The sequence below is a fragment of the Xiphias gladius genome, chromosome 8, assembly GCF_016859285.1.
Source record: "Xiphias gladius isolate SHS-SW01 ecotype Sanya breed wild chromosome 8, ASM1685928v1, whole genome shotgun sequence".
In the NCBI taxonomy this organism is placed as follows: Eukaryota; Metazoa; Chordata; class Actinopteri; order Istiophoriformes; family Xiphiidae; genus Xiphias; species Xiphias gladius.
In genome coordinates this window covers 30,309,812-30,336,361 of record NC_053407.1, presented here as the reverse complement: position 1 = coordinate 30,336,361, position 26,550 = coordinate 30,309,812, and the positions used below count along the sequence as shown (strand labels likewise).

Below are 26,550 nucleotides of genomic sequence, written 5' to 3'. Positions count from 1 at the left end.
CGTCACTACCTACAACGTGGCCGCTGTGAAGACACAGAGCTGCTACTCGAGACTTGAGGTTTTATTGCCTGAAGCGAGAGACGTTGGTTTCCCGCAGTAGTTCGCCAGAACCTTTCCTCCCACAATGATGGTCATATTATAGCTTAGCATCAGCCACAGAGGACCTGTCAAGGTTTCTCCACTCGTTGATCTGGTGTACAATTTGTTTTTGTATGTCTTCGTTTGTTTTATTTTTATTTGCAGACACGTACGACCACGGAGGGAAGACAGATTTTTTTCAGCCTTTACAAGCTCAAAAACAGAAGAGGAAAAATGCAAGAACGGATTAAACAACGTGTGTATCTGCATCAGATGCATCTAACATCCGATAGACGTTAGCACTGCCGTGTCTGAAATCACTCCCTCTTCACTATGTAGTGCGCTGCAGTTGCTGTCCACCATGTTATTCTAGCGTTGGAGAACAAACAGAGTAGTGACTATAGTCTATAGTGTGTGCACTACTCGCTGCTAACAGTCCCACAATGCAATGCGCCGCCTTTTATGCAAACACAGACGTAAAAGGCAACATCTGTACAGACGTTCTAGCCCTGACAGTCTAAATATCTCACAGATCCCTAATAAAAACTATTGTCTAGTACTTGTTTCCTCTCTCTGTGTATTTTGACCGTTGATTAATTGTTGATTGTTTTGGATTTATTTATGTAGCCCGGCAGCGACGGGCCCAGCAACCACGTCTGCTCGGCCGATTTATACACAGCAGCGGGCCGATACGATGGATGCCTCACGTCGTAGGTCCACATGTAGAACATCCGAGCCACACGGAGGTTAAACCCTAAGTGCTCTCGTTTGGATCACAGATCGCCCGTGTAGCGTTTTAGTGGCTAAACCGTCATAGAGAACCGAACACGTGTACGTGACGCGCGGAAAGGAAAAGCTCGACAACGCTCAATTCAACGGCAGTTTGAAGCATTTAACCTCAGTATTGCGATGCATTGGAGCATGATTCCCATCAGTCATACTGACATTGAAGGAGACATGTTTTATTTGAGATCATTATTTCTCCAGATGATTATTTCCGGCCTGTTGGGGTTTTTAAGATGCAACCTGCCTGCCGGAGGTTTCAGAAACCTGATTCTGCACGATGACGTATTTGCTCTGCAAACACAGTTTGGAACATTTTATGAAGGGGAAGATTATTTCACTGTAAACCATCCTGTCATTTCCTGTTAGCGGAGTTGCACGCATGGAAAACCCCATCAGCCGGGTTTTGACTGGGCTGCAGTGAGGATACAAAGCACCGGAACCTTCCTCTAGTAATTCACAGTGACATCTCTTATGGTCTCAAGGAGAACATGGATTCACAAATATGTTTCTCTGTCTCCTTTTTGTGCCTGAGCCCTCTGGAGCTGGTCTGAACCTGTTTCTGAGGGACGTTCGCTCTCCCTTCTGGTCTGATGTCTTTGGACCCTCCGGAGCAGCCGGGTCTGCCTCTATCTGCGAGTGTGTGCTCCGCTGCTGTGATTGCTATTCACATTGAGTGACGTGTTTCTCAGGAGCCGGCTGATTATCGAGCACTTCCCCCACAAACAGCGTTCATTCGCTCATCATTACACTCAGCCAGGCTGTATGCCGCATTTGACTTCACAGTCGGTTTGACTGAACTCGTCTCATACTCAACTCACTGACGCATCCTTTTGTAAAATTATGGGGATCCGGTCACTGAGTCAGACTAATATTGGAAGAATACCGATTGTGAGTTAAAACCATAATCCACAGCTGCTTTGCAGAAATTCCTGTTTTGCTGCTGTTTGTCTTTCAGTTCCAACAAATAAAGATCCACCGATCTAGATATCTGAGTAAGGTGGGGGTCAGCCCGAATCCAGAACTGAATCCGAATACTTTGTGGAACGTAATTAAGTTCCACTTTCAACGTTTGCAAGTAGCTAAACCTTTAAGTAACTAAAACTAGAAGATGCTGAGTGCGTCTTTTTGGTGAGAAGGCAGAAACGGTTGTGAGTGACAGTCTAATCAACGCTTTCCACCTGAACATGAGCTGAGCAGCGGAGGATATAAATTGCTAATTAAACGAGCAATCGAAAGAACCGGTCTACCCTGTTCTTCCCGAGGCAAAGACTTGATTCAGAGCCAGGTTGGTGAGCTCACAATGTTGGGGGCATATGTAATAAAGGTATTGGCGTTAGACCTGCGCCAAAAATGTGCCCGAACCGGACGCGCATGAAGTACTATCCTAAAAAGGAGACCGGATCTGAGTAGAGATGAGGGTGACTAGACCCGATCCAGAACGTGGCCAAACAGACCGTAACAGCAAGAGGACAGTAACGCCGGCAGCAGCAGGATGATCTGTGATTTCTCAGACAGCTGCAGTCATTAAGAGCAGCGATATATAACGATGTCCTGTGAATGTATGAAGTCATGCAAAGTGATTCCATAAATCATTCCTTTACAAATTTCAAATCCTAACTTACAGAAATAATTGCGAGACCCGTTTTCACCTCCCGCACCAACGGTAAAACATTCTCCCTTCGACCGGACGGCAGAGACGGAAGACGATGGTCTCGCAGCCGAGCGATTCCCTGCAGGGCTACGCTGCTGTTCTAACACGCGTGAGCAGAGCTGATACCGCACGGCACGGTTGGATCCACTCGCCTCCATGCAGGCATTACGTATACGAACGCACACAGACCAGAGAGCCGTGGCGGTAACCCGGGACCCTCGCCCGGCCCGACTGGACCGAGCAGACCCCTGAAGACCTCCGGGTGACCCGAACGCATGCGCTGCCAGCTCCATGAAAGCTCATGAGTGGTGTCAGAAAAACAGTGAAAATAGCAACTACCCTATATGTTGCACTTACTAGACTGAAAATAGGCGAGTTGCGGCGTGTTAGCCATAGTACGTTAGAGCCGTGAAGCAGGAGGGGCTATCGGGGTCGCACCTGGTTCTGGAAGTACACGTCTCCTTCATTTTTCCCATAGACAATGTCAGTCTCTTCTCCAGCCTGGATAAGCATGAAACTCCCGGTTCAATCATCAGTCCAAATGACCGACAGCTGTGTCTGACAGTATCTGGTTCTTCGATATAAAAAGCACGAAGTCAACTACAGCTCCCAAGGTGCATTTCTGCAAGAAACATCCCGGGTGTTGACGTATTCGGAGCCGTCTCTGCCCAAACCAGGATACTGTGGAAAAAAATGGTGTATTTTTTTTTTTAAATGATGCATCTTGAGATTTCAGACAGAGACACACAAAAAGAAGGCTTCTCTACTTTCGTCAGCCACTGTCACAGATTTTACGAGCTGGAGTTTCCCAGACAATTTACATTAACCACACTTCACTTCACTTCACTTTAATGGCCACGAGTCCAGAGTCGGTGGAAAGAGTTTTCAGCACAGTGTGGAAAAAAGAAATGCTATCCCAAGGGACGTGATCCTCAAAACAGCTTCCGCAGTCGCTTGACAGAATCAACAGAGGGCACTGCCGATTTATGTGACACCCTGGGAGGGGGGTTACATGCCTCCCTACCCCTCCATAAAATCACTCTGGCTGCACGTTTTCACGAAACCGGCGAAAGCACCTCCGAATGAGAGGTGAGCTCTTGGTCTCAGCGATGAAATGAAACCAGCCAGCGCCACGTGTCACCTCTCTGTGACCGATCACACGGCCGGAGGAGCTGCTCCGCGGGGACACCAGGGAGTCTCCCGCTGGAAGGTTTGCGTTTGTTTTAGCTGGAGGTTTTTCACAGGGTTGCTGCCCTGAACTCCTCAGAGTTTCATATCGCATCATTGCCTTCAGATAAAACGAGCACGGAGCCGGCTCGCCCGCCGGCTCGGCAGTAATCACTGCTACCCGACACCACACATCAGGTCGTTTTCTTGCCGTCCGAAACCTTGTGAGACGGCTGAAATCGCGAGACGGCGCCTCGGAGGTTGGACCCGACGCTTCCAGTCTGAGTTCATGACCCGCGTTGACGACGCAGCACAAACACCAGGGTCTGTGTTGAGGCTGCTGGGAGAGATAAACACTTCCCTTCACACTCAGGATTCTGGCTTTAATGACACAAATACCGTCGATGCAATTATGCAAAAAGAACATTCGCCACCCCCTGGCTCTCTGCGCACATCTGGAATCATTACTCAAACCGCCGTTTTCAGTTCGTTTTGAACCCCAAGAAAGGGTCTTACCAGAAAACCTCAATGTCTCAATTATTCTGATTTAACTTATCAAACCTAATTTTTTTTCACGATGGAAGCAAATGTCTCATTATCCCGAGATAACAAGCACTTTAATCTCTGCAACTCTGCTTCATCATGCGGTTGTTACTCTGGGCCTTCGGAGAGAGAGAGAGAGGCTTCCCAAAAGAGAACAGAGACAAAAATGGTTGCCAACATTTAACCCACGCACAACGCTTGTGTCATAACCACTGTTCGTTATCTCGCAATAATGAGATGAGGCCGATTAAACTGTAACCAGAAGATTAGAGCGTGACGCCTTGAGATAACGAGATCATTTGTTGTCTCAGTTGTTATATTGGCCTTAAAATTTGACACATGCAAATCGGAAACATATTTTGTTATTACATGGAAACGAGATAATAAAGGTGTGATCCTACATAATGATCTGTTATCCTGAGAAGACAATGAAAAGGTGCTCAGTTGAAGCAAGATGTGATGAGATAGTTAAGTTGTGACCAGCATCTTGTGGTGTGGGAGAATCAAACCGTTGCCTTGGAGTAACAGTAAAACAGAAAATACCATCCGGGAATCTCGAATAAATGGTAATGAACTTCATGTTTCGCGGCGAACCAGAGCGGTGGACAGACCAGTCGATCGGTCCGCCGGGCATGGAACCACGTTGGTGGCATTGGCTAAAAACAGCAGCACGGGCCCCAAAACGAGCCTCTGGTCCACTGGAAGCAAAGGAAGAAATAGAGTGACGGGGTTGTGGACTCACTAAGGCCACGAAAAGGTGGGTCGGCAAAACTTTGAAACCGGAGACCCCGGTCTGTCTCTCTGGTTCCTACCAGCAGTTCGAGGTGAAACGGTACCAAAAACCTCCACTTTACACTTAGCTACGATAAACTGAGGAGACTCTTTCCGTAACAAAACAGGCCCAGAGGTTGTTTGTGCAGCAGCTTATTAAGACTCGTGGTTACATCAGACATTTAGCAAACGCCCCAAAACGACACGTTCACGCAAGCAAAGGAGGGAGTCAGCTGATGTTGTTACACAGCCACAGGACCTGAGCAGGGAGGGGGTCGGGGTGGATGGGACGACGAACCGCTGATGACGTTTCTGTTTCCCGTTTCAAACCAACGGTCAACGTTGCCTCTTTTAACCGCAACCGCTCCATGACCATAAGCATGACGGTGACGGTTCTTTAATGAAGCACTGATTCCAACACAAACCATGTTGTGCTTGTTCCTAAACCACCAAACCCTTCCCCGCGCATTGTCACATCACTAAAGGGCTGCTCGTCTACTGTTCAGCAGTGATTTTCAACAGTTTATCTGTGTCGTATCTCCTGCCGCCGTGGGGACGCCGAGTAGGGAAACGCTCCCACGGCTTGTATCAGAGAGCAGGGACAGACCGTCTGTGTGGTCGGTCGGGTTGGAGGAGGATTTGGAGCAGGGTTCTGCTCCTGGTAGGATATGATACAGCACTTTGTGAGTATGTATAAGTCAGAGTTGGTTGTTCTTTCTCGTCTCCACCTTGAACATTGAACTTGCGCCACCTACCTGGCCAAACTTGACGTTTTTAGCCGCACGACTCGTCAGACTGAGCCAACGTTGTCAGGATGCCGTTTGTTGTGATGAACATTTAAGCCTCCAGGGGTCGCAGGAGGGGATTTTAGACCTTTGGTCTGGTTTGAGGATGCCTCAGTTACTCAAAGTTTGAAAGTTTAGGACTTAAAATGTCAAAACACCAAGTGGAAAAGTATCCGATTACATCTGTCCTGGATTGCGAAGTGAGTAGTGGTCACAAATGTAAACGTGTACCAGAGTAAATGGACCGTAACTCAACCTGACAGGTCTGCCTCTTAAACAACAAGGCTCCCGTTCAGACTCTGTCTGTTCAATCTGAAGCTGAAACACCAGACGCTGCCAGGGAACAAGGCTGACCTCATCGCACCCACTACACGGCCCTGTGTGTGTGTGTGTGTGTGTGTGTTTTGACAGACCCCTAATTTCCTCGCTTCTGGGCCATTTGCTGCTCTATGTGATGAAAGGTTGAAGCAGTCACCTCTCCAGGCTCGTGTGAGAAGGAGCAAAGTCCAGTCCGCCGCAGTGTTTATGGGCTGGACTGTCTTTACACGGTGTGCAGCTCGTGCTGCTCTTTGTTCCCTCCTGCTTTCATTCATCTGTTTCTCCTTTGTCTTTTTATGTGAAGCACTTTGCGACATTGCATTTGATTTGTGCTTTATGAATAATGTTGTTTTTGTAGCTATGATCCGGATACTTATTCCCAGTCCTTTTAGCTCATCAAGCTTAAATTATACCAGTAAAAAATAAATTAGAAATCCACTCACAAGTCTTGACCTTGAGTCAAACAGAGCTATTTTCTCTTCATTCCCCTCAACGGATCTGGGCAGAGTGACTCCTGGGACATTTGTATAAAATGTCCCTGTTTTTAGTTCAAAAAGCAAAATGCTGTCCTGGTCCCAGAAAATGGATCTGGAGGTCATGGCGGCTTGCAGCCTAACACTGCAAACGTTTCAACCGTTGCGTTTGGTCTCATAGGACTAATGGTGCCTATTTGCACAAAGCGTAGATCTTTGTCAGTAAAGAAAACAGACAGAACTGTGACCGCTGTGCTCCCAATTAGTTTTACAATAAATAATAACCTTTACTCCCCAAAGTGATATAGAGCTGAGAATAACTGCAGCATTTTTGCACTAATTCGATGAAAATACAAATTGGTAATAACTAAAAATAGGCTCATGATCAAACAAAAACTACTTTTTTAAGAAAATCCCAAATTTCTTTCAGTGCCTGTTTTGTTTGTACATATATTACGACTCCTCTTGGGAGAAGTCAAGTCATTTTCAAAAAGTAAAAGTGAGTTTCCGGCAGGAACGTGAAGACCAAGCCTGTTTATCCTACCGAACTCTGATTGGCTGATCAATGGACAGGAGGTGAACCTGCGTTAAAACACCCAGACCTAGAAACACGGCTCCTCGCAGCCCGTTGCCGCAGACGAGCCCGAAGTCGTGAGTTCGGCTCGGTTCGGTCAGAAAAGCAGCATCCGTCTCGTGTAAAACCTCCCCAGAAGGAACCGAGACCGACAACACCGCAGCTGCCTTTTGTCCCAGTTACATGAAAAACACCGATTCGCAGCAACTAAAAACAGGCTCAAGGCTTTTCACAGCTGAAATAACTAGTCGATCAACTGATTAGTTGATAGACAAACAATGAATCGTCAAATACGTCGTCAAGCAAAACGACCAAATATCCCCAGTGTCAGATTCTCGGTTGTGAGCGATTTGATGGTTCATTTCAAATCTCTAGGCTTTTGAAGACGTTAATTTAGGTTTTAACATATTATCACAAACATTGTTCACTATTTCTCCGGCATCAAATGTTGAACGTCAAAGGTTCGTCGGTAACAGTGGTCGGTTCTTCCCTGTTAAGGCTCAGGACACGAACGAAGTTCTGGGTGATGTTTTCTGATCGACGTCTCTTAGTTGAAAGTGCTGTCAGCACGAACGGGCAGACGCACCGCATGGAAAAAGAAACTCAACCCCTCAAACCAAACGTAAACTTTAAACGGTTCCATTTAAACATCTCTGATCTGTTTCGACTGGAGACGTCCACGTTTCCAAAAATAGGCCCCCGCGAGTGCTCTGCCGCCAGGAGAAGTATGCGGCTTAAACTCTAAAATAACAAACCTTCAGCTTGAGCTCTTCTAATCAGACTCCTTGTTAGGATGATCTTTGCGGCTCGGGGAGTCCTGCAGCCCCGAGGCCACTGGCACGTAAACACTCCACGTCAGTCCCTCCACTTCGGCCGGTGAATCCGATCCACGGCCGGACAGACTGAACCCTGTTACCGGATCCAAACACAAAAGTCACAAAGCACTGACACTTGAATTCACGTCAACACAAGCGAAATCTTTTATTCTCCAAACAGTGTTTTAAAGGTGGCAGTTGTTTGTTTTTTTACATTCACTTAGTCAAGCTTGTACATTTTACACACCAGCCACAACAAACGTCAACGACACTCCACAGAAGGATGTTTGAAGCCGCAGCAGACCGAACCCCCCCCCCCCGCGGGACCATGACCGGACTCTCTGCTCTGCACAGAACGCACTTTAGAGAACGAAGCTGCGTTGGATGAGACACTGAGCCGGTTCCCCGTTTACATTAAGGAGAAAGAAAAGAAAGAGAACTCAGAACAGCATCGGCATTACTGTCATGCGAGCTCCCAGTCGGACTCCGCGGAGTCGGCTGAGCCAGAAACGCAGCCGGGTGGTTTTACGCAACGCGCCCTGATGCGCAAATTACGCACACTCGTTGTTTCTCTCCTCTTATGTTTCACATCTTTAAATTTTAAAAAACAACATATATACATATATATATATAAAATCCCTTTGATGCAAAGTCAAAAACATCTAATACGCCACGCGTAGCTGCGATGATTGGTCCGGCGCTTTGCGGTTTTTACACGAGCAGCGTCGGATTTGGCGCAGTTTGCACGGTGCTGTCCGGAAGCAACGAGCTGAAACACGACGCGTAGCGAAACAAAGAACAACTTCACTGCGAGGAAAAGTCCAGGCAAAGCACCGGGATTCGCGGTTCGTCCGGGAGTGTCAGGTCGATGTCAGCGGGACTCAAAGGTTTTTTCGGCGAGAGGCAGCGACCTGTGTCTCCCCCCTCAACGGCCGCTTCACCTCTGCAGCGTGTCCGTGTCGCACCGCTCCGTTAAAACAGACAGTCCGCAGTTCTCCGTCTCCACGTTGTTCAGCGGGATCACAACCTGCGTGTCGTCCGGCTCCGCTCTCACCGTCCCGGAGAACGGTCGCAGGCGGCAGGTGTTCGCCCCGGTGGGCGAGGAAATCCTCCAGAACAGGTCCTTCATCTTCTTCCGGAACTCCCGGCGCATCAGGCAGTACAGCACCGGGTTCAAGCAGCTGTTGGTGTGCGCCAAGCACACGGTCACCGGGTGCACGTAGGTGTGCACCATGTAGTAGGTCTTGTCCCAGTTGACCAGGTTGAATTTCACCAGCACGCCCCAGAAGGTGATGGCGTGATTGGGCATCCAACAGACGAAGAAGGAGAGGACAACGATGGTGACGGAGCGGGTCACCCGGGACCTCCGCTTCACCTGGTTGTTGTTCATGCTGCGCAGGCGGACGAAGCGCAGCAGCAGCAGGTAGCACACGGTGACGATCAGCATGGGGAACACGAAGGCCACCAGGATCTTCTGGAGGTGGTACAGCGCCAGCCACGACTGGCCGTCCGGGAAGCCCAGCAGGCACAGCCTCTCACCGGCCACGCTCTTCACCGTGGAGAAGACGGCAGTGGGCAAGGAGGCCGCCGTGGCAGAGACCCAGAGCCCGGCGATCACCCAGCGCACCGGGCACACCCGCCGCCGGGTCCGGTCCTTCAGCGCCGACGCCACCGACCAGTACCGGGTGACGCTCATGGCGGTCAGGAAGAACACGCTGGCGTACATGTTCATCACCGTCACGGAGAGGATGATCTTGCACATGGCGTTCCCAAAGGGCCAGCTGAAGTCCAGGGCCGTGTCCACAGCCCAGAAGGGCAGGGTCAGCACGAACTGGAAGTCCGTCACGGCCAGGTTGAGGATGAACAGGTTGATGCTGGAGCGTTTCTTCCGGCCCCGGCGCACTTTCATCAGGAAGAACACCAGCAGGTTCCCGACCAGCCCGGCGGCGCACACCACCGAGTACACGATGGAGATGAGGATGCGCAGGGTCGGGGAGCCGTCCGCCGGCACGTCGATGTCGTCCAGGCTGCTGAACCGGTTCTGTCCCGCAGCCGAGCGGTTCCAGGAGGACGTGGTGTTGTGGTTCCAGAGCTCCGCCATGCTCTCCGGCAGCAGACCCGACCCGAGTCCGGCAGGGCGCATCACCTCCTGCGCTGGCGGAGAAAAGAGGTTTCCATCGCGGCGCGTTCTCCACTCTGAACGAACCGGAGCCGGTCACCGGTTCACTGCTGAGCCCCGTGCGCGCGCGGCTGACTTTATGCTCCCGCTGGTGCCCGAGGAGGCGCGTGCCTGGCAGGGGGCTGGCGTGTCACGTCAAGACGAAACCACAATGGCTCTCAGCGGAGCACGTCCCTCGGTGAGATGTCTGCGCAGAGTCCAGGTCGTGGTTGTCCAAAGGGGGTTGAAGCGGGGGCAGCTGGACTCGGCTGGATCCGGCTGCCCTCGAGTCGGCTCCTGTCGGATGGCGAGCAGGCGATATTAAGGGAGGTGATAGAAACGTTCCAGGATCCGCCCCTTCAACCGGATCCGCACCGAGATGTGATGGGCTCTCCCGCGGCCCGTGGCCCCTCCCTCCACCGAGTTCGGTGCAAATCGGTCCGGTATTTTTTTTTCCTCCTGCTGACACGTAAACCAACAGACAGGCACCGAGGAAAACAGGAAACTGCAGCAGAGGACGGGGGGGGGGCGGTCAGAGGGATTTAAAGGCCCCGAGGACAAGTTCATGCCCCCCCCACACACACCTTCACCCCCAACAGTCACCTCACACCAAGTCCTCTGTGTCCTATAAACGGGAGGCCTCCATCACGTGCTCCGACCGCGAGAGAAACCTGTCAATCATCTGCCTGGGACCCGGTTTGAAGAGAATCAATGAGCAGCGAAGGAGTTTTTATTTTTCCTCCACAACTATTAATTCAAGTCCAAACTCATTCTTGATTCAAAGGGTAAAACATATGTATGTATTACTCTGTTTATTCAGGTAAATGAACCACTGGACTCAGATCTGAAGTTTAGATCAATACTCCTCCTGCCTTCACAAACTCTTATGGAACATTCTTTCGTTGACTGTTTCTAAGAAGCGAATGACAGTCTGCATATCGTCCAGTGAGCTACCAAAGGTTGGATGTCTCAGATGTTTGGTTTTTAACTGTGGGTGTTGCAGCCTGTGACTAAGGTGTTCGTTGTTTGCATAGTGAGTCCAGTGTGTGACTCTGTGCCAGAGGTCACTCCCTTGTTGTAAATTAGTTTAAGGACATATTAGAAAGCTGTAGCGTTTTCCCTGTGGTGAGACTCCGTAGTTTGGTCATGGCTTGTGACTTCAACAGTGTTGTTGATTTCAATCCCAAACTTTCGATCCTCAGACTTTGAAAAGAGCAGCTGTCTAGACGACAAGTCTTAAGCCTCGTCAGGTGGCTCCCAAGTACCTGTCTATTCCTTCCCTAAACACAGACAGGTATATCTCTCTATCCATCTATCATCTATCTCTCTATCCATCCATTTATCTCTCTATCCATCTATCATCTATCTCTCTATCCATCCATCTATCATCCATCCATCTATCTCTCTATCCATCTATCATCTATCTCTCTATCCATCAATCTATCATCCATCCATCTATTTCTCTCTCCATCCATCTATCATCTATCTATCTATCTATCTATCTATCTATCTATCTATCTATCTATCTCTATCCATCTATCTCTCTCTCTATCTATCTATCATCCATCTATCTACCCATCCATCTATCTCTCTCTCCATTGATCTATCTGTCTATCTATCTATCTATCATCTATCCATCCATCCATCTATCTACCCATCCATCTATTTCTCTATCCATCTATCATCTATCCATCCATCTATCTACCCATCCATCTATTTCTCTATCCATCTATCATCTATCCATCCATCTATCTACCCATCCATCTATCTCTCTATCCATCTATCTATCATCTATCCATCCATCTCTCTCTCTCTCTATCTATCTATCATCTATCCATCCATCTATCTCTCTATCCATCTATCTCTCTCTCTCCATCCATCTATCATCCATCCATCCATCCATCCATCCATCCATCCATCTCTCTATCCATCTCTATCTGCTGTGCTCGGACATGACTGTACCAGCTTCAGTTTAACAGCCTGCAGCATTTACTCACAAACATGGTGAAAAGTTGGACATTTTCCAGGGATTCATACAATTAATTTGGCAAAGGATATGAAAATACTGCCACATGAAGGGCACAAAGGGACCTAACAATTATGTCAGCGAGTCAAAAATATTTCAAAAATATTTTCTCAGGCAGCAGAGGGGATGGAAAATGTGATCTGAGTCATAATACAATCAGTCGGGAGGACAAAAAGTTCGGCTAAAAGTTACAACTGCCGATTTAAAATGAACACGGAGCCTAATCGAGCTCTTTCTCTGGGGGTGTAATGACTGGCCAGTATAAATGAAGTATTCAGCAGTGTCATACATTAACAGCATTAACTCAGGAAGTGAATAAGTGGATTACTTATCTGACGCAGGTTCAGTGAGTTAATGAAACCACACAGAGACCGTGGTCCCGCAGCCAGATGGCCCAGGGCAGCATTTTTCCCATCGTCCGACTCTCTGATCCGGCTGCTTGGTGCCAGCAGGCTTCACTGATCTCCTCCAGTTATAACTCTGCAGGGAAAACTGGCCTGTGGGTTTCAAGCTGGAGGAACATGTTGGGAAAAGGGTATGAAGTTAAAAGTGACACATTTCTTCAATATTTCAAGAAAGATTACTTTTTTGTTTCCGTCTTTTACACTTTCAAAATAACAAATAAAGAACAGGAAAAGGGCCTGAAACAAAAGTCTGGGCGCCCTGCATGCTCAGCGCTCAGTAACGCCCCCTCTGGCAGCTTGTAAACACTTTTCTTTAAAGCAGCTAAGAGTCCTTCAGGTCCTGTTTGGGGGATTTTCGGCTTCTAGTTCTGTGAGGTTCTTGGTCCGTCTTGGCTGCCCTGCTCTTTTGAGGGTCGTCCACAGATTTTCAGTGAGGTTTAGGTCGGGGGACTGTGAGGGCCGGGGCCAGACCTTCAGCGTGCACCACTAGAGGTAGTCCATTGTGGATTTTGAGGTGTGTTTAGGATCATTATCTCCACTCTTCATCTTCAGCTTTTTTACCGACAGTGTGATGTTTGCTCCCAGAATCTGCTGGTGTTTAACAGGATCCATTCTTCCCTCTACCAGTGAAATGTTCCCTGTGCCACCGGCTGCGACACGAGCCCAAAGCACGATCGATCCGCTCCTGTGCTTTACAGCTGGACAGGTGTTCTTTTCATGAAACTCTGCAGACTTGTTTCTCCTTGTTTAACATACCTTTGCTCACTGCGGCCAAAAAGTTCTATTTTAACTTCATCAGTCCACAGGACTTGTTTCTAAATCACATCAGGCTTGTTGAGATGTTTCTTTGCAAACCTCTAACTGGTAACTGGTGTTAATGTCACGTGTACTCGTTTGGCAGACGCCTTTATCCAAAGCAACTTACAAGTGAGGCAACGCAGACAGGAGGAGCTGGGGATCCTCGATCTATCTCCCTAGATAGATAGTTAGATGAAGAAGCACTGGGTCGCGGATTCTGGAGTCTTGCGGCGACAGTGGTTGACTTCAAACACGGGGGGTAACTAAAGGGTGAGTGTAAACAACAACTGAGATGGCGTGTGAGAACTCTCTGGATATGTAGTATGGCCAACGGTTCAGTGTCGTGGCTGCAGAAAAGATCCTTTTCTGTCCAACCGAGCCGCCTGAAAAGCGCCGATGCTGCGATGAGATCTGGAGATTCTTCATGCAGCCTCGTCTCTGTGAAACACACAACGCTAGACTCACGGAAAGTCCCTCCGGTTCCTCACTAGGGCCGCTAGTCCTGATTTCTACGAGGGTGTCACCATATTTACTGGCCTCAGTGCAGTCAGCTGGTCCCTGGTGTAAACAATGGGACCTTTGAGTTGCCGCGCAACAGTTGCGTTGTTTTCGATGAGAACATTCAAAACAGTAGCTGAAGAACAGGAGCAACTGCAACAGGCTGCAAGCACGAAAAAACATTCGAAGGATAAACCATTAATTTTTCTTTTACTTCCACAAAATATCTGCGCATCCTGTGTGCGCTGAAGTTTTGTGGTCTGAAAGGTGCGCAAGGTCTAATACTTGAAAACTCGAAAAACTTGCAAGATTGACAGGTGTGCAGTAATTAGAGGGCTGGGTATACTGTGGCAACAAAACCCTTGAACTTCCAGCCACTAGTCTCCACCAACTCCTGAGAAGAACATCTGGTTCTCTAGCTGCCAAATGTCTGACTGTGTCTGCCTGCTGTTTGCTGCTGAGCAGGTGGCGGACAGCGGGTTTCTTTGCCCTTTCTCCAGCACTGGCGACCGTACCGTCGCCATTTCAGCATGTTTTCGCCACGGCTGCGTTAGCTGCATTACAGAGCAGCTGAAGTTCAGAAGGAGAAACAGCCACATTCACGGACAAAAGCGTCCTCAGACACATCGGCTTTGAATTTTTTTTACCAGATTGTTAGATCATTCCTTCGTCTGAGGAGCCCCTGATGTCTGCGGGCAGAGCTCTAATTAAATCAGCGCCTAGTGAGTAATCTATGTGTTAATAATGTATCATTATGCACTGGCTTTCTCGATGTTTCACGGTTTAATACGTTAAAACCAATCTGAAACCAGCCTTCCAGAATGAATGCAAGTTGTCTGCAGAGACTCATTGGTGGTTACAGTTTAGCAATCCATGTCAGAATGCTGTATTTAGGGAATATTTTTACCACAACTCACCAACAGTCAGACAAACTCTGGGTTTCCTGATTTATATTTTGGCTGGCAGCCAGCCTGGATTGATGATCGGTCTGTTTTTCCAGCACTGTGGTCTCAAGCAAGATGTGTCAAAACTACTGGCCAGGTTGTTTTGACGTTTCTTGTGGATATAAACTGTCCCCAGGGGTCGATTCCTTTCCATTTTGGACAAGCCACCTCTAGTGTCATAGCTAATAGTTGCGATGGTCAGATTACCATGAAATTACCACGGAGGCGATAATGTCATCGGATTTCAGTGGCCAAATGTTCTTTTCTCCAGCACCGTCCTCAGGTGAAACTAGACATTTTTAGCCCCACTGCTCTGGGGGCTCCGGGGAGACCTAAATCACAGGGGTGGCAAAGCGGTAAAATTCCCATCCACAACTGCGGAGACCCAGGGTTTGATTTCTGTTAGCAGCACCTCTGGCTTGGTCGTGCATCCCAACAAACAGAACTGGCCATGTCTGCGAGTGGGAAGCCGGTGAGGGATCACATCTTCAGGCAGGGAAGTGGGAGGGATAGAGTAAACCTGCCACCTGTTACGACAGGGGTCAGCAGTTATGTTCAACCGTGGGCCGTTATGTTTCAGCATTGTTCAGACCCATATGTTTGTCAGTATGTCTTGTTTGTTTATTTCTCTAAATTGATTTATAAATAAAATTGAATTCTAAAACCGCGGGACTGGGTGCGAGGGCACTCGGTCTAATGTTATCCAACGCAGCAGCCCTGCCATGAAGTCTCCTTTTATGATACCTGAGATGTTCACTTCTTCTGACACTGTCGCAGAGGTGTGTATTCATTTCTGTGTTTTAGCACTAAGGAACTAAGAGATGCAGAATGATCATTTTTCCTTTGTTTTTTTCTTGGTGGGACCATTAAACGGTTAAGATGTTTTTTTACAATGTGATTGAACTTTTTTGTGCCAAAAACATTTCAAAACATAAATTTGTATTTGGATGTTTTAAAACATGCTCTTAAGGTCTCGTAGAGGTAAAAGCACGATGTTTTCAGTTAATGGCATATATTAGAGGCTTAATAAATATGCAAATTTCTACATTCAATAGCATCATACAGGCTCCTACTTGAATCCACATAAATTCATGAACTGATCTGAACGTCTCATCTCGCCACTGAGCAAACCCACAAATGACACAGAGACATAAAAAAGACATCTGTGAGTTTATTAGATTCTAGGAAAGAACAAAAAAACTCCCGCATTAAGGAGCCCTCGGGGCGTACATACTAATTACCTCATCTTTAATCTGTCACCTTCGCACAGGAGGCAGCGTGAAGCTGAAACTAAAAATGACTCTTACGGAAGATCAGGGGAGGCTTTGAGCAGTGCAGCGCGCTTCAAACGAGCCCCAGCTGCAGGTCAACGCCATGCGTCTCGTCTTGGAACACGCCCACGCATCCTAAAAGACAGCCTCTGATATGAGATAAGATGAAGTGAAACTTAATAATCCCTTTGTGGAAGCCAGGTCACTAAAGCAACAAAGGAACTGGATGTTGGACGTGGAGCATATTGAATATTCAATACAGAGCTTTTATTGAGGTGTGCCGTCACATCCAGAAATTTCCAGCAGCTACACTGAAGTTTGATGAAAGAAAATGTTTCAGACGTCTACCTGGGAAGGGTCACAGTGACAACGGAGCATGTGTGATACGGTCTCCACAGGAAAGCCGACGTCGCTTTAGAGGCCTGATACACTGAAAAACTGTGAAAAATAAAGTGAACAAAGCTGGTGAATGAAAGCAAGCGCCGCTGCGACCTTTCAGGAGAAGAGATCCTTTGGGTTTGTTTTGACTCCACTTTGGAGAAAATTGGAATTACAGAAAAGAAGAAATTTAATTGTGTTTATTTTTCTGTAGCAACAGCGCGCCCTACGTTAGTGTACTGACTTCTCGAATCAATAAGGTCGCGTAACACGATGTAGGCCCATTGAAAAAGGGGGGAAAAAACCTCTTGTGTCAACATTTGTAGGCTTCACAGCGCTATAATTGCTCCAGTTGGTAGAGGTCGACACCCTGACACCTGAAGCTTAGACACTGTTTCCACAAATTGGTTTTATCCTCTTTTGGACAATTATGCAGAAAAACTGCAGTTATTTACGTTTAGATTTCCTTACACAAAAAGAGTGGAGAATTCAAATTTCAGTTTGAATTTAAAGGAAACAAAAACAAAAGAAAAACCACCATTTCAAGCTTCTTTTGGTCAGTTGTGACCACACTGATGGAAATCCTCAGCAGTAAGCATCAGGTTTTGGTGACGTTCCCCGAGGATCAAAGAGCTTCTTCGGACGCCAATCTTCACAACCACAAGAGCAGAGAATAGACCACGATGCAAAGCAGCTACAAGACAGACTGGGGTTTAAGTGTTGGGGCATCTCACTTCTTTCAACCTGGAAAAACCTTCACTTAACTAATGTTTAAGATTTCCTTCTTCCCCCCAGTCTTCTTCAAATTAGAGCCTCTAATCTGGAGATCTTGCATTTTTTGTCAAACCCCGTTCTGAATGTGATGCACCCCTGACCCCTATAAACAAATAATACCTTGAAAGGACTGTACACTTTCACAACACTTTATAAAGTATAAGCATAAGGATCAGATGACTGTGTAGTGTGAAAGGTGTCGCTCATAATCGTCCAACAATCATCATCAATCATCAAACAACGGAGCTTTTTAGCCTCTTTTAGCCCCTATTTTTGTTTTTAAAGCATATTTTTGTGCTGTAAATGTGTAAATGTATTAAGTAGTGTTCTAGTTTTCGGTTACTGGATGTGAGGGCCACAAGAGGGCGGGACACACCAACATGATGTGCTGAAATCGAGCGGGCATAAAACAATACGCTTCATTATTCCCCCAGCGTTAGGCTGCAGGCTCCACAAAGCTGACAACTCTTGAAATGAAGAAAGGGTTTTACTTAACTTGCTGCGATAATTGCGTTGATGCTACACGTGTATTTTTGGAGTAAATAAAGTAAAACTCTATCAACTTGTATGTATCGTGGCTGTAGCAGAAATAAAAAAAATTACCTGGCGACACTGTAGGTATTTAAATCAAAATGCCAAACGATTATGAAAAGTAACAGGCACTAAAAGTTGTGTAACTTAACCAAACTGCAGCGGTGAATCTGTCCAAAGTCAACGGGCAGCAGGAACCCGCAGTAATATCCCCAGGATAACAAGCTCTGAGTCTACGCCCGACTCTGGTACATGGACAAACCAGAGGAGCCCGGAAACTCCCAGTCGGTCATTATCCCGCCAACGTGCCCGTCTTCAGAGTCCAGGCTGCAGTTCTTCATGCACGGGAAGCGTCAAGGGCAGCGAGTCTGTACGAGAGCTGGTATCAGCAGCAGCCGAGTCCAGTCGAGTGGACCGGGTGGGTCTGTGGTAACGAACCGTCTCAGCAGCGAGCGCAGACGTTCTACCGCAAACTCAGGCACCACCTGCACCTCAAGCTAAACGTTGTCACACTGTGCCCAAGTGAGACTTAACACTGTTGAAGGTTGAAAGGCTTTCTTTTAAATGACGGTCAGTTAGGATGGTGACATATAAAGGTTTAGTAGGCAAGAGCTTCTGTCATGTCGGACTTCGGACTGTATACAACATGCGGCTATTTCCTGGAGACAGTATGTGGACTCGATTCGTATTGAACTCACAAAAATACCGATAGAAAAGATGACTCTGTTACTGTGTGATTCAGCCTTATTCAGCCCCGTTTAGCCGCCGTCTGCTACCTGCTCAGCAGCAAACAGCAGACAGACGCAGTCAGAGACCAGCTGGTGGACACGGTGGAGCATTGATGGTGCCCACATAATAGAAGGATCGATCTCAGGGGGATTGTGACACTCAGAAAAAGGATTTGACTGTTTAAACGTTCCTCGATTTCCAATGATCGTGTTTGGGAGAAATGTGTTTTGGGCCAGTGTACATCATATTGACGTTGCAAAAGCCAGTGCAGCCACTTCTTCCCTGGGGGCTTGATGAGGACAGTCTCCCTCATCCTCTCCTTTCTTTTGGTTCTTTCTGTGCTGTGGAGCGCTTCATACTATACTACCAACACTATCTCCAGTAGTAGATATAGAGTATTTACCTTTCAGCACGGCCACATTCCTGGATCACTGAAAGAGTCTTATTACCCTCTTGATCATGTTTTCAAGGATATTTTTGGTCCTTTTCAGGAAAAAACTTCATGAACTATCAAGTTATAGCAACAAGAGTGGTTTGAACCTCTCTTCCAGGAATGGGGAAAGCCAGCGAGCTGTCCAGGAAACTATAATTCAAACCAGCTCCACTTCACCCTCCTGTCACGTCTTCTACTTCCCTTTTCTTTTCAAGCAGATTTTATTCTCCATCTATGCAGGAGTTTCCTGGGATCTTATTTTGTTCTCCGCATGGCGCCGGCTTTTTCTCAGCAACTCGTGGCAATTGGGTTTCTCATCTCAAAACCAGTGCCCACCACAGAAAACCATACTCAGGGTTGTTTGAATAAAGAGCAAGCCGGGGACCTCAAATACAGACGTGACCTCCCTGAATCCAGCTCAAGTTCAATCTTGGAGGGGTCTCAAAGTTCATCACAAAGAGAAAAGTTAATAAAACAGTTTTATTAATGAAAAAAATAATCATTAAAAAATAGTTTTATTCCCATAGGCGTATAAGATACAAATGAAATCAAAAGTCCTGCCCGCTGAGGAGTGTCCGTGGTAAATGGTTTAGAATCTCTCAGGGAAACCTCTTCAAATCTCCCCATTAGATTTATAAAACCCTAATTTAATTGGCTAAATCTAACTGAGATCAAGATCTCTTTTGAAAGAGAAAGAAAACAATCATAGCCAGACATAACAAAAGGGCCGGTACATACAACAGCATACAAAGTTTGAAGGCGACGTGAACAGCATCAGAATAAAGTCAAGAGCCAAGCTCAGAAACCATGTCTCCTTGAAATGACCTTCGTTTACTACAAAACTGTTCTCAGAAGTACATTGTGGTGGCAACGTAAACTCTGGCTGGATTATGTTCAGAGGCAACTTTCCTTGTTCAGTGAAAGAATGAAACACTACATTACGATGTAGATGATGAAGATGGTGGTCCTGGCTCAACAGGATCCGCTGAGCCAGGACATGAGGCTGTAATGACATGGAGAGGCCGCTGTGGTTCTGGTGACGGGCGCATAAATAATGCGAATGTGCTCGTGTGTTCCGTGGGTCAGCCAACGCAAAATCAGAAAGTACTTTGTATTGTCTTATTGTTTCAGTGTGCCAATTAAACACCCACAGCACCAAAGGCTTTTATTTCCTCAAGGTGAAACATCCTCGGCCTGTCTGACCCACACGTGTTCCTGCTTGTTACCGGGTTCTGGTTGATGACTTGTCAGACGCTCGACGTCAGCTGGGAGACGAGCTCCGCGTTTCCCTGCGGGACAAACGGCCGATCGGCTCTTGTGAGTTCCGTGTGCGGTGCCGTGTAGATCTGATACACGGTGTAGGCGCACACTCTGTGGTCTCTCTGCCTGCTCAGCCATGCGGGACTCGGCCTTTTGCTGCCACGGCCTCGCTCGGTTTAACGTGACCGGCATTGTGCTTGCTAACGTTAGCAAGCTTCAGCTTCACTGAGACAGGATGAAAGTGTTTTTTGTAGCCTAAGCAGCATCATCTTCAGCGCCCCTGTGGATATTGTGGGACGGCTGTGAAACGGGTTACATTTATTAAGCTAGCGTCACCCCGACCCACCCGCAATGAAACATATCAGCAGATAAGACGTGGTGAATCAAAGCCAACTCATGTCTGCTGCAGTGTAGTGTTAGCTAATGTCATCTCACAGATAATGATAATGGTAAACCCCGGCATTACCACTGGGATATCAAAGATCCAAATAATGATTTAAAATTGCTGCCACTCTTTTTTTTTCTTTTATCCATGTTCATTTTTTTTTGTAGAATTCTGTTCCGCAGGTCTGGTGTTTGTGATGGAGATGAAACATGAAAAGAAAAGAAAAGAAATCTTTGTGCGTAGTGTGCGGCATTTTTGCAGGAGACCTGTTTGCGTGAAGTGGTGCGGGGAGAAGCTGCCTCTGATTCCTCGGGGACAATCAGTAATAACCAGCAGCCGAGGTTGTAAGGCACAGCCCCACCTGGAGAAGGCGGCGGCCCCGGGGGTCAGACTCACGCGGCTGCAGCGCTAAGTGCTTTGCACTCTGAGGGCAGCGGGTCCAAACTTAACGGAAACAGAGGTGACCCAGTGGACGGCGGCCGAGCTGGCAGGTGTAAACACAAGGTGTCAAGGACTTCCAACAGAACAAGCATTAAGGCTCGAGGAAGAAAACACATGAGATGAATCTCTGTTTTAACAAATCACTTATTTTTATAAACATATTTTAACGTAATGACGTTACTGATTTTAACATCTGTTTAATGAGTCCGGCCTTGCTTGTATAGTTTTAACACTTCATTCCAAAAACCCCGTACAGCCTTTGCATTATTTGGTGGACCAGACTACAGATTCTCTACATTGTTTTGATGCGTTGTTGGAATCAAAGGGTCTAGTAGAATATGAGAATATGCGACACTCAGACTGTGTTTCCATTTGCAAAACAGTACAAGCACCTGCCCTACGGTGTTGCGTTCTCCAAACTCCTCACACCCTCATCACTACCACATCCTGGGGTCCGGAAAGAAAAGTCAAAACGGAAAACCACCCATTCTCATCAGCATCAAATCCCGACTTTAAATGTGCAGTTGTTTAGTAATCGTCCAAAAAACGGAACATATAATCAACTGAATACATACACTTTACTTCACTACCACGTGTTGCCCGTCATTGACATCACGTCATCCACGTCGCACTGGAATATTCGCCCTGGTCAGACACCGCGAATGAAATAGTTTGAGCCATGTAAAACCGTATACGACTACGGAATACGACTTGTGTCGATGACTGTCGTTGATGTTGTCGCATGGGCTCGGTGTCCCTCCGGAAACACTCCGCGCTCCGGAGCTCCGACCGCTGTCTTCCTGTCAAACCATTTCCCACCTTCTCTTCACACACCCCTGCATTGCTGCATCTTTATGCGCTTCCCTTTTCTATGAGAAAGACGGACGAGTGGCCCAGTGTGTCTCTTCACATGTGACGTCAGACTGGTGACACCAGAAACAGAGAATATGGACGTTTTGACACGTCGCAGCAGGTGAAGCACAGGTGTGGTCAATAGCAGTAACAATGCTGCGTTCTGAGTGTCAGGGTCGTGGTCCTGTGCGCCTCGGCTCGCTGTTTAATCTTTAACGTTATTAACTACACCCGTGCTCTTTTCCTGCAATGACAAGTCAAAACGTCTGCCGTGACAGAGGTCGATCGTGAGCAGAAGACTCGGGTGAAATCTGCGCTCAGTGTCTACACCCGAGTTACATGTTTTCTGTAGTAGTTTTGTAAAAAGAAAAGAAAACTGTGTGAGAAAAGTGAAATCATTTAAATTCAGTGAATGTCTATGAAGTTGTGTTCACTGCGTCACTGAATCAGTGGAAAAAACGAATGCACAAGCAAATACTCTCGTAAGACTCTGAGCTAAACGCCGCTGCAGACAGAGTTTAAACTGAAATTACAACACGGAAAGGTGAAGATTTGTGCAGACATTTTGCACCGGCTTGCTGTAGACAAGGTCCCTGTGACGATGACGGAGATAATACAGTTGCAGGAATGGGAGGAACCAGTATTTCTGTGTCCACACTGTCGGGGTTATTCTGAAGCGGCTGATAAGTGATGAGAGGGTCAAGCTGGGAGAGATAGGAAGATTTTTCAGGGATAGTAGGACAGTTTCTGCATCAGAAATTGTAAAAGGGAGCATATTCAGGGTTCATTCTGCTTTGCCTGTGGGGCACCTCCAGATTTTAGCCTTTAGTTCGTAGATATTGACTTGAACCGTCCTGTTACTCTAATTTGATCAGCCGATGCCACACATTAGAAACGGCGGCGCCATCCTGCAAAGCCTCTTGGCCGCGGAGGTCTGCGGGGCTGGGGCAATAAATAACGAGCAAAAAATATGTTCCTGAAGTTGGAAGATATCTGTATTCTTCAAGCCAACCCCCCCCAGAGGGACCTGATACGAGTGCGAGCATCCAGTTCGTAAAATTAATGCATTTAATAAGACTCCTGAGGTACAGAAACCCTGAAGAGGAAAACAAGGAGGAGCGGAGAAGGACGGGAATAATTCAACACAATAAGAGATTACAGGCCTGGGATGACTGTTCACATCTGTTGCAGTTTGTGACCTGTGTCTAACGTAAACATAAAAGTGATGGCACGTCAGCAGAGTGACAACAAAAAGCTGTGACTTGTTCATTTTTGTCGCTTCACTCTCGGCTGTTTCACCTCTTTTTATTCTAGAAGATGCTCCAGAGCCTTTTTTTGGTTTTTCCTCCAGCGCCGTGTCCTTCTGTTCTTCGCGCTGACGCTTCCTCAGGCAGGAGGCTGCAGAGAGAAGTTCATGTCATGTCTGTCCACGTGTTACAGATTCCACTGAAGCCACAGGGAGGTGGAATCTGTAGGATGGTACATCCAGGGTACCTCTCTCCAGTGGTGGTGGAAAATGGGCCCAATCTGCCCCTCGGTGTGACTTCCTGCCCTGAGTCTGTGTTCTTACTTCCCGTTTTATTTTGAAATTACTTTCCTAATGCTTCTGCTGTGGTTTTACCTCCTGTCTTTGGGTTTCTTCCCACCAGTTTTTTGGGTTCCACCTATTTCTCCTTTGCCGACTAGGGCTTGTGTATGTGTAGCCTTGTCTTCCCCCCTTTCAGCTGCCAGAACGTTCTGTTTGTTGCGGTTTGTCCTGGTTTTGTCCTGTTGCCGTTGGACTGCGGGTTCCCGCCTGCCCCTGTCTGGATTTGTTTGCCTGTTATGGGCCACCTCTGTCGTTTTTGACCCGTGACCGCCTCACCTTCTCATATGCCTTTGTTTGACTCTGTTTAATAAATGACCGAACCTCGTTAAGTCTGCCTCTGGCGTCTACACCTGGGCCCGGTCCCGTGAGTTCCTGTAACCCTGCTTGCACCAGGTGTAACATTTAAGGTCGCTTACAACTGCAGCTACCAGTGAGGACGCTGAGGTCACGTCCGGGAATTTAAGGGTTTAGGCCACTGGAGGCGAGTTCACGTGCCTTATGCAGCATAAAAACGTTCACGCGACGGAAGTTTTGTTTGCTGATTCCAGTATTTTTACACTCTGTGTATTTAAATTTGATTGTTTATTCACTGGTCTAAAACTGAAGAATTTATTGAGCAATTCTCTTTCTCTTTGAAATACTATTTACACCTTCATAAATGTTACACGAAATAGTGCTTAAAAAACAAACGAGTAATTAAAAAGCATTTATAGATTGACTATTATATATTATATTTTTAGAATGTTATTACTGATGCTGATGAAAATGCTTAATATATATATATCTAACATACATGGTATGATTTACTATTTTGCATATAAAATCTTAATCTGGGAACTGACTAGCAACTAACTGCAGTGGAGTAAAAAGTACAGTATTTCCCTCTGAACTGTGGTGGAGTAGAAATATAAAGTAGCATAAGTAGCATCTTCATGGGTCCACTCTGTTCTGACCAGGACCTGGACCACACTTAACGCCTCGGTACAGCAGGAGACCTTGAAGTAACTAATAGGTACCAGATCTGTTCAATAAGACAAAGTTCAAGGAGATCAGGTAAGGAAGTGCAGCGACATCGCACTGGAAGCACTAGTCCGGCATGTCAGGGTGTTAGAGGTGTCAGGAGAGGAGGCGAGGGGCTTGGCAGCTCGTTCCACCGTCGCGGATCCGCAGACAGGAAAAGTCTGGACTGGGACCGCCTTGTGTGCAGGGATGGCGACGCCAGGCGACGTTCCTCGGAGGAACGCAGTGGCCGAGAAGGAGCGTAGGTCTGTATGATTGGGTTCAGGTAGATGGATGACGTCGCTCTGTGGGCGAGCGTCGGCGACTGGAATTTGACTCAGTGGGCCACGGGTAGCCAGTGATGGTCAATGAGCGGCGGACTGACGTGTGCCCTTTAAGGCTGATCGAAGAGCAGACGCGCCGCCTCGTCTGGACCATCTGAGAAGGGTTGACTGTGCGTGGAGGGAGGCCCCCTGGACGGGCGTGGCAGTAGCTGAGGTGACAGATAACAGCGAGAGCTGGGCGACACACTGAGTCAGCTACGGCCTGAGTCGTTCTCATTTTGCTACAGAATGTTTAACTGTTGGTGCAGGAAGTGGAAACATTCATTTTCCTTGCACCACAAATTACTTCAGATTTTATGTCTTTATATTCATTTTTAGGACACTAGGCTTTTATTATTATTATTATCATTATATACACATTAGATACACAACAGGAATATATACTGAGAAAAACCCAATTAATAAAACATTAATCAAACACTGAAGTATATAAAATAAATAACCACAGTACATAAATATGGAGAATACAGACCGGCTGTAACTAACAGAGGACAACAGCTATGGTAGAAATGCGTCAAAGTCCCGGAGGAAATGGGGCTAAACGAAGGTCTGAAGTACGTGAGTGAATGTCGCATGAACTTCTTAATGTGCTGACGTTCATCTTCGTATGTCACTGAAAGCTGCTCTCTGCTCAGTGTCAGGGCGCCGGGGGAGTACTTGTTATTTCGGGGCCCCCCCTCGTCTCGTTGACTCCATGTGAAGTCTCTCCATCATGGCCGCCACACGCCGCAGGCAACAACCACTGCTGACGCTTTAGCATTCAACTGTGTGTGTATAGGTGTGGGTGTGTGTGTGTATGGAAAATAGTGTATAAAATGAAAAATAATGTAAAACATAACGTGTAGAGTAATAACGACAACACATGCATCTGTATTATTGTTTTTATTTCCCTCCGGTTTCGAAACTCTGCTTGAATTCAGCCTGAAAGCTGCTGGATAAGATCTGCTGCAGGTATCAAGGGTCATTATCTTTTACAAGCTTTAACATGAGTTATTAGTATTTAAATCGCACATTAGTCCTCCGTATGCTCAAATGAATCATTCCTGAATATGATTTGCGTCCCCACTGGCTGCATTTCCATTCTCTGCAGGCCGCCGCTTTAGAGAACCGGCACCTTTATAATTCAATGCGCCGTCAAAGCAGTTAATGTGTATTTAACTCCTCTGCATTTCATTAGTTAAAACAAAAACTTAAATGTCTCATTTATTTGTTACAGTGTGCTGCCTATCCAGACATGTACAGAGACAAATAAAAATACTTTGCTTCGAGTAATAATTTCTATCCGATGGTTTTTCAAATAGAAAAAAAAAAACAAAACAAAACAATCACCTCATTACAGATTCTTAAAGTTTCATCTGCTCCATAAAAATCCCGGTCAGGCAAGAGGAAGAGACACACAGTTGAGTGGAGGGCTGAATTTAGTGAAACAAGGTATGTTCATATCATCACAACACGAGCCCCATTGAAGAGTCAACAAGCATCTTTTCATGACGGAAAGCTGCTCCTGGTGCATTATGGGACTGAAAATAAACAAGATGACGCTAAACTTTAGGATCTTCTGTTATTGAACAGTGACAGTATTTGAAGACACTCCCACGTTTCTGCTGATTTGAACACACGTTACAACGTGGCACCACAGAAATCTGTCAGATAAAACGGTGAATTTTGTGAAGCTCTACTCCTCGTGTGTGTGTGGGTGCAGGTTCAGGTCCAGGATCTGACATTTCCATGTCGTCCATACCTCATAACAAGGCTCCATGGTGCTTCTGGCTCTGC

General features: G+C 46.9%; 1 protein-coding gene across 1 annotated transcript; it reads right to left on the bottom strand.

The window, feature by feature from the left end:
- Positions 1-8,102: 8,102 nt before the first annotated feature.
- rxfp3.3b (relaxin family peptide receptor 3.3b) lies at positions 8,103-10,402 on the bottom strand. Its single transcript, XM_040133305.1, has one exon. The coding sequence runs from the start codon at positions 10,102-10,104 to the stop codon at positions 8,899-8,901; it is 1,206 nt and encodes a 401-aa protein (XP_039989239.1). The 5' UTR covers positions 10,105-10,402; the 3' UTR covers positions 8,103-8,898.
- Positions 10,403-26,550: the final 16,148 nt, after the last annotated feature.

Coding starts and splice junctions, on each gene's coding strand:
- rxfp3.3b (XM_040133305.1), bottom strand. CDS start 10,104: ATGCGCCCTGCCGGACTCGGGTCGGGTCTGCTGCCGGAGAGCATGGCG.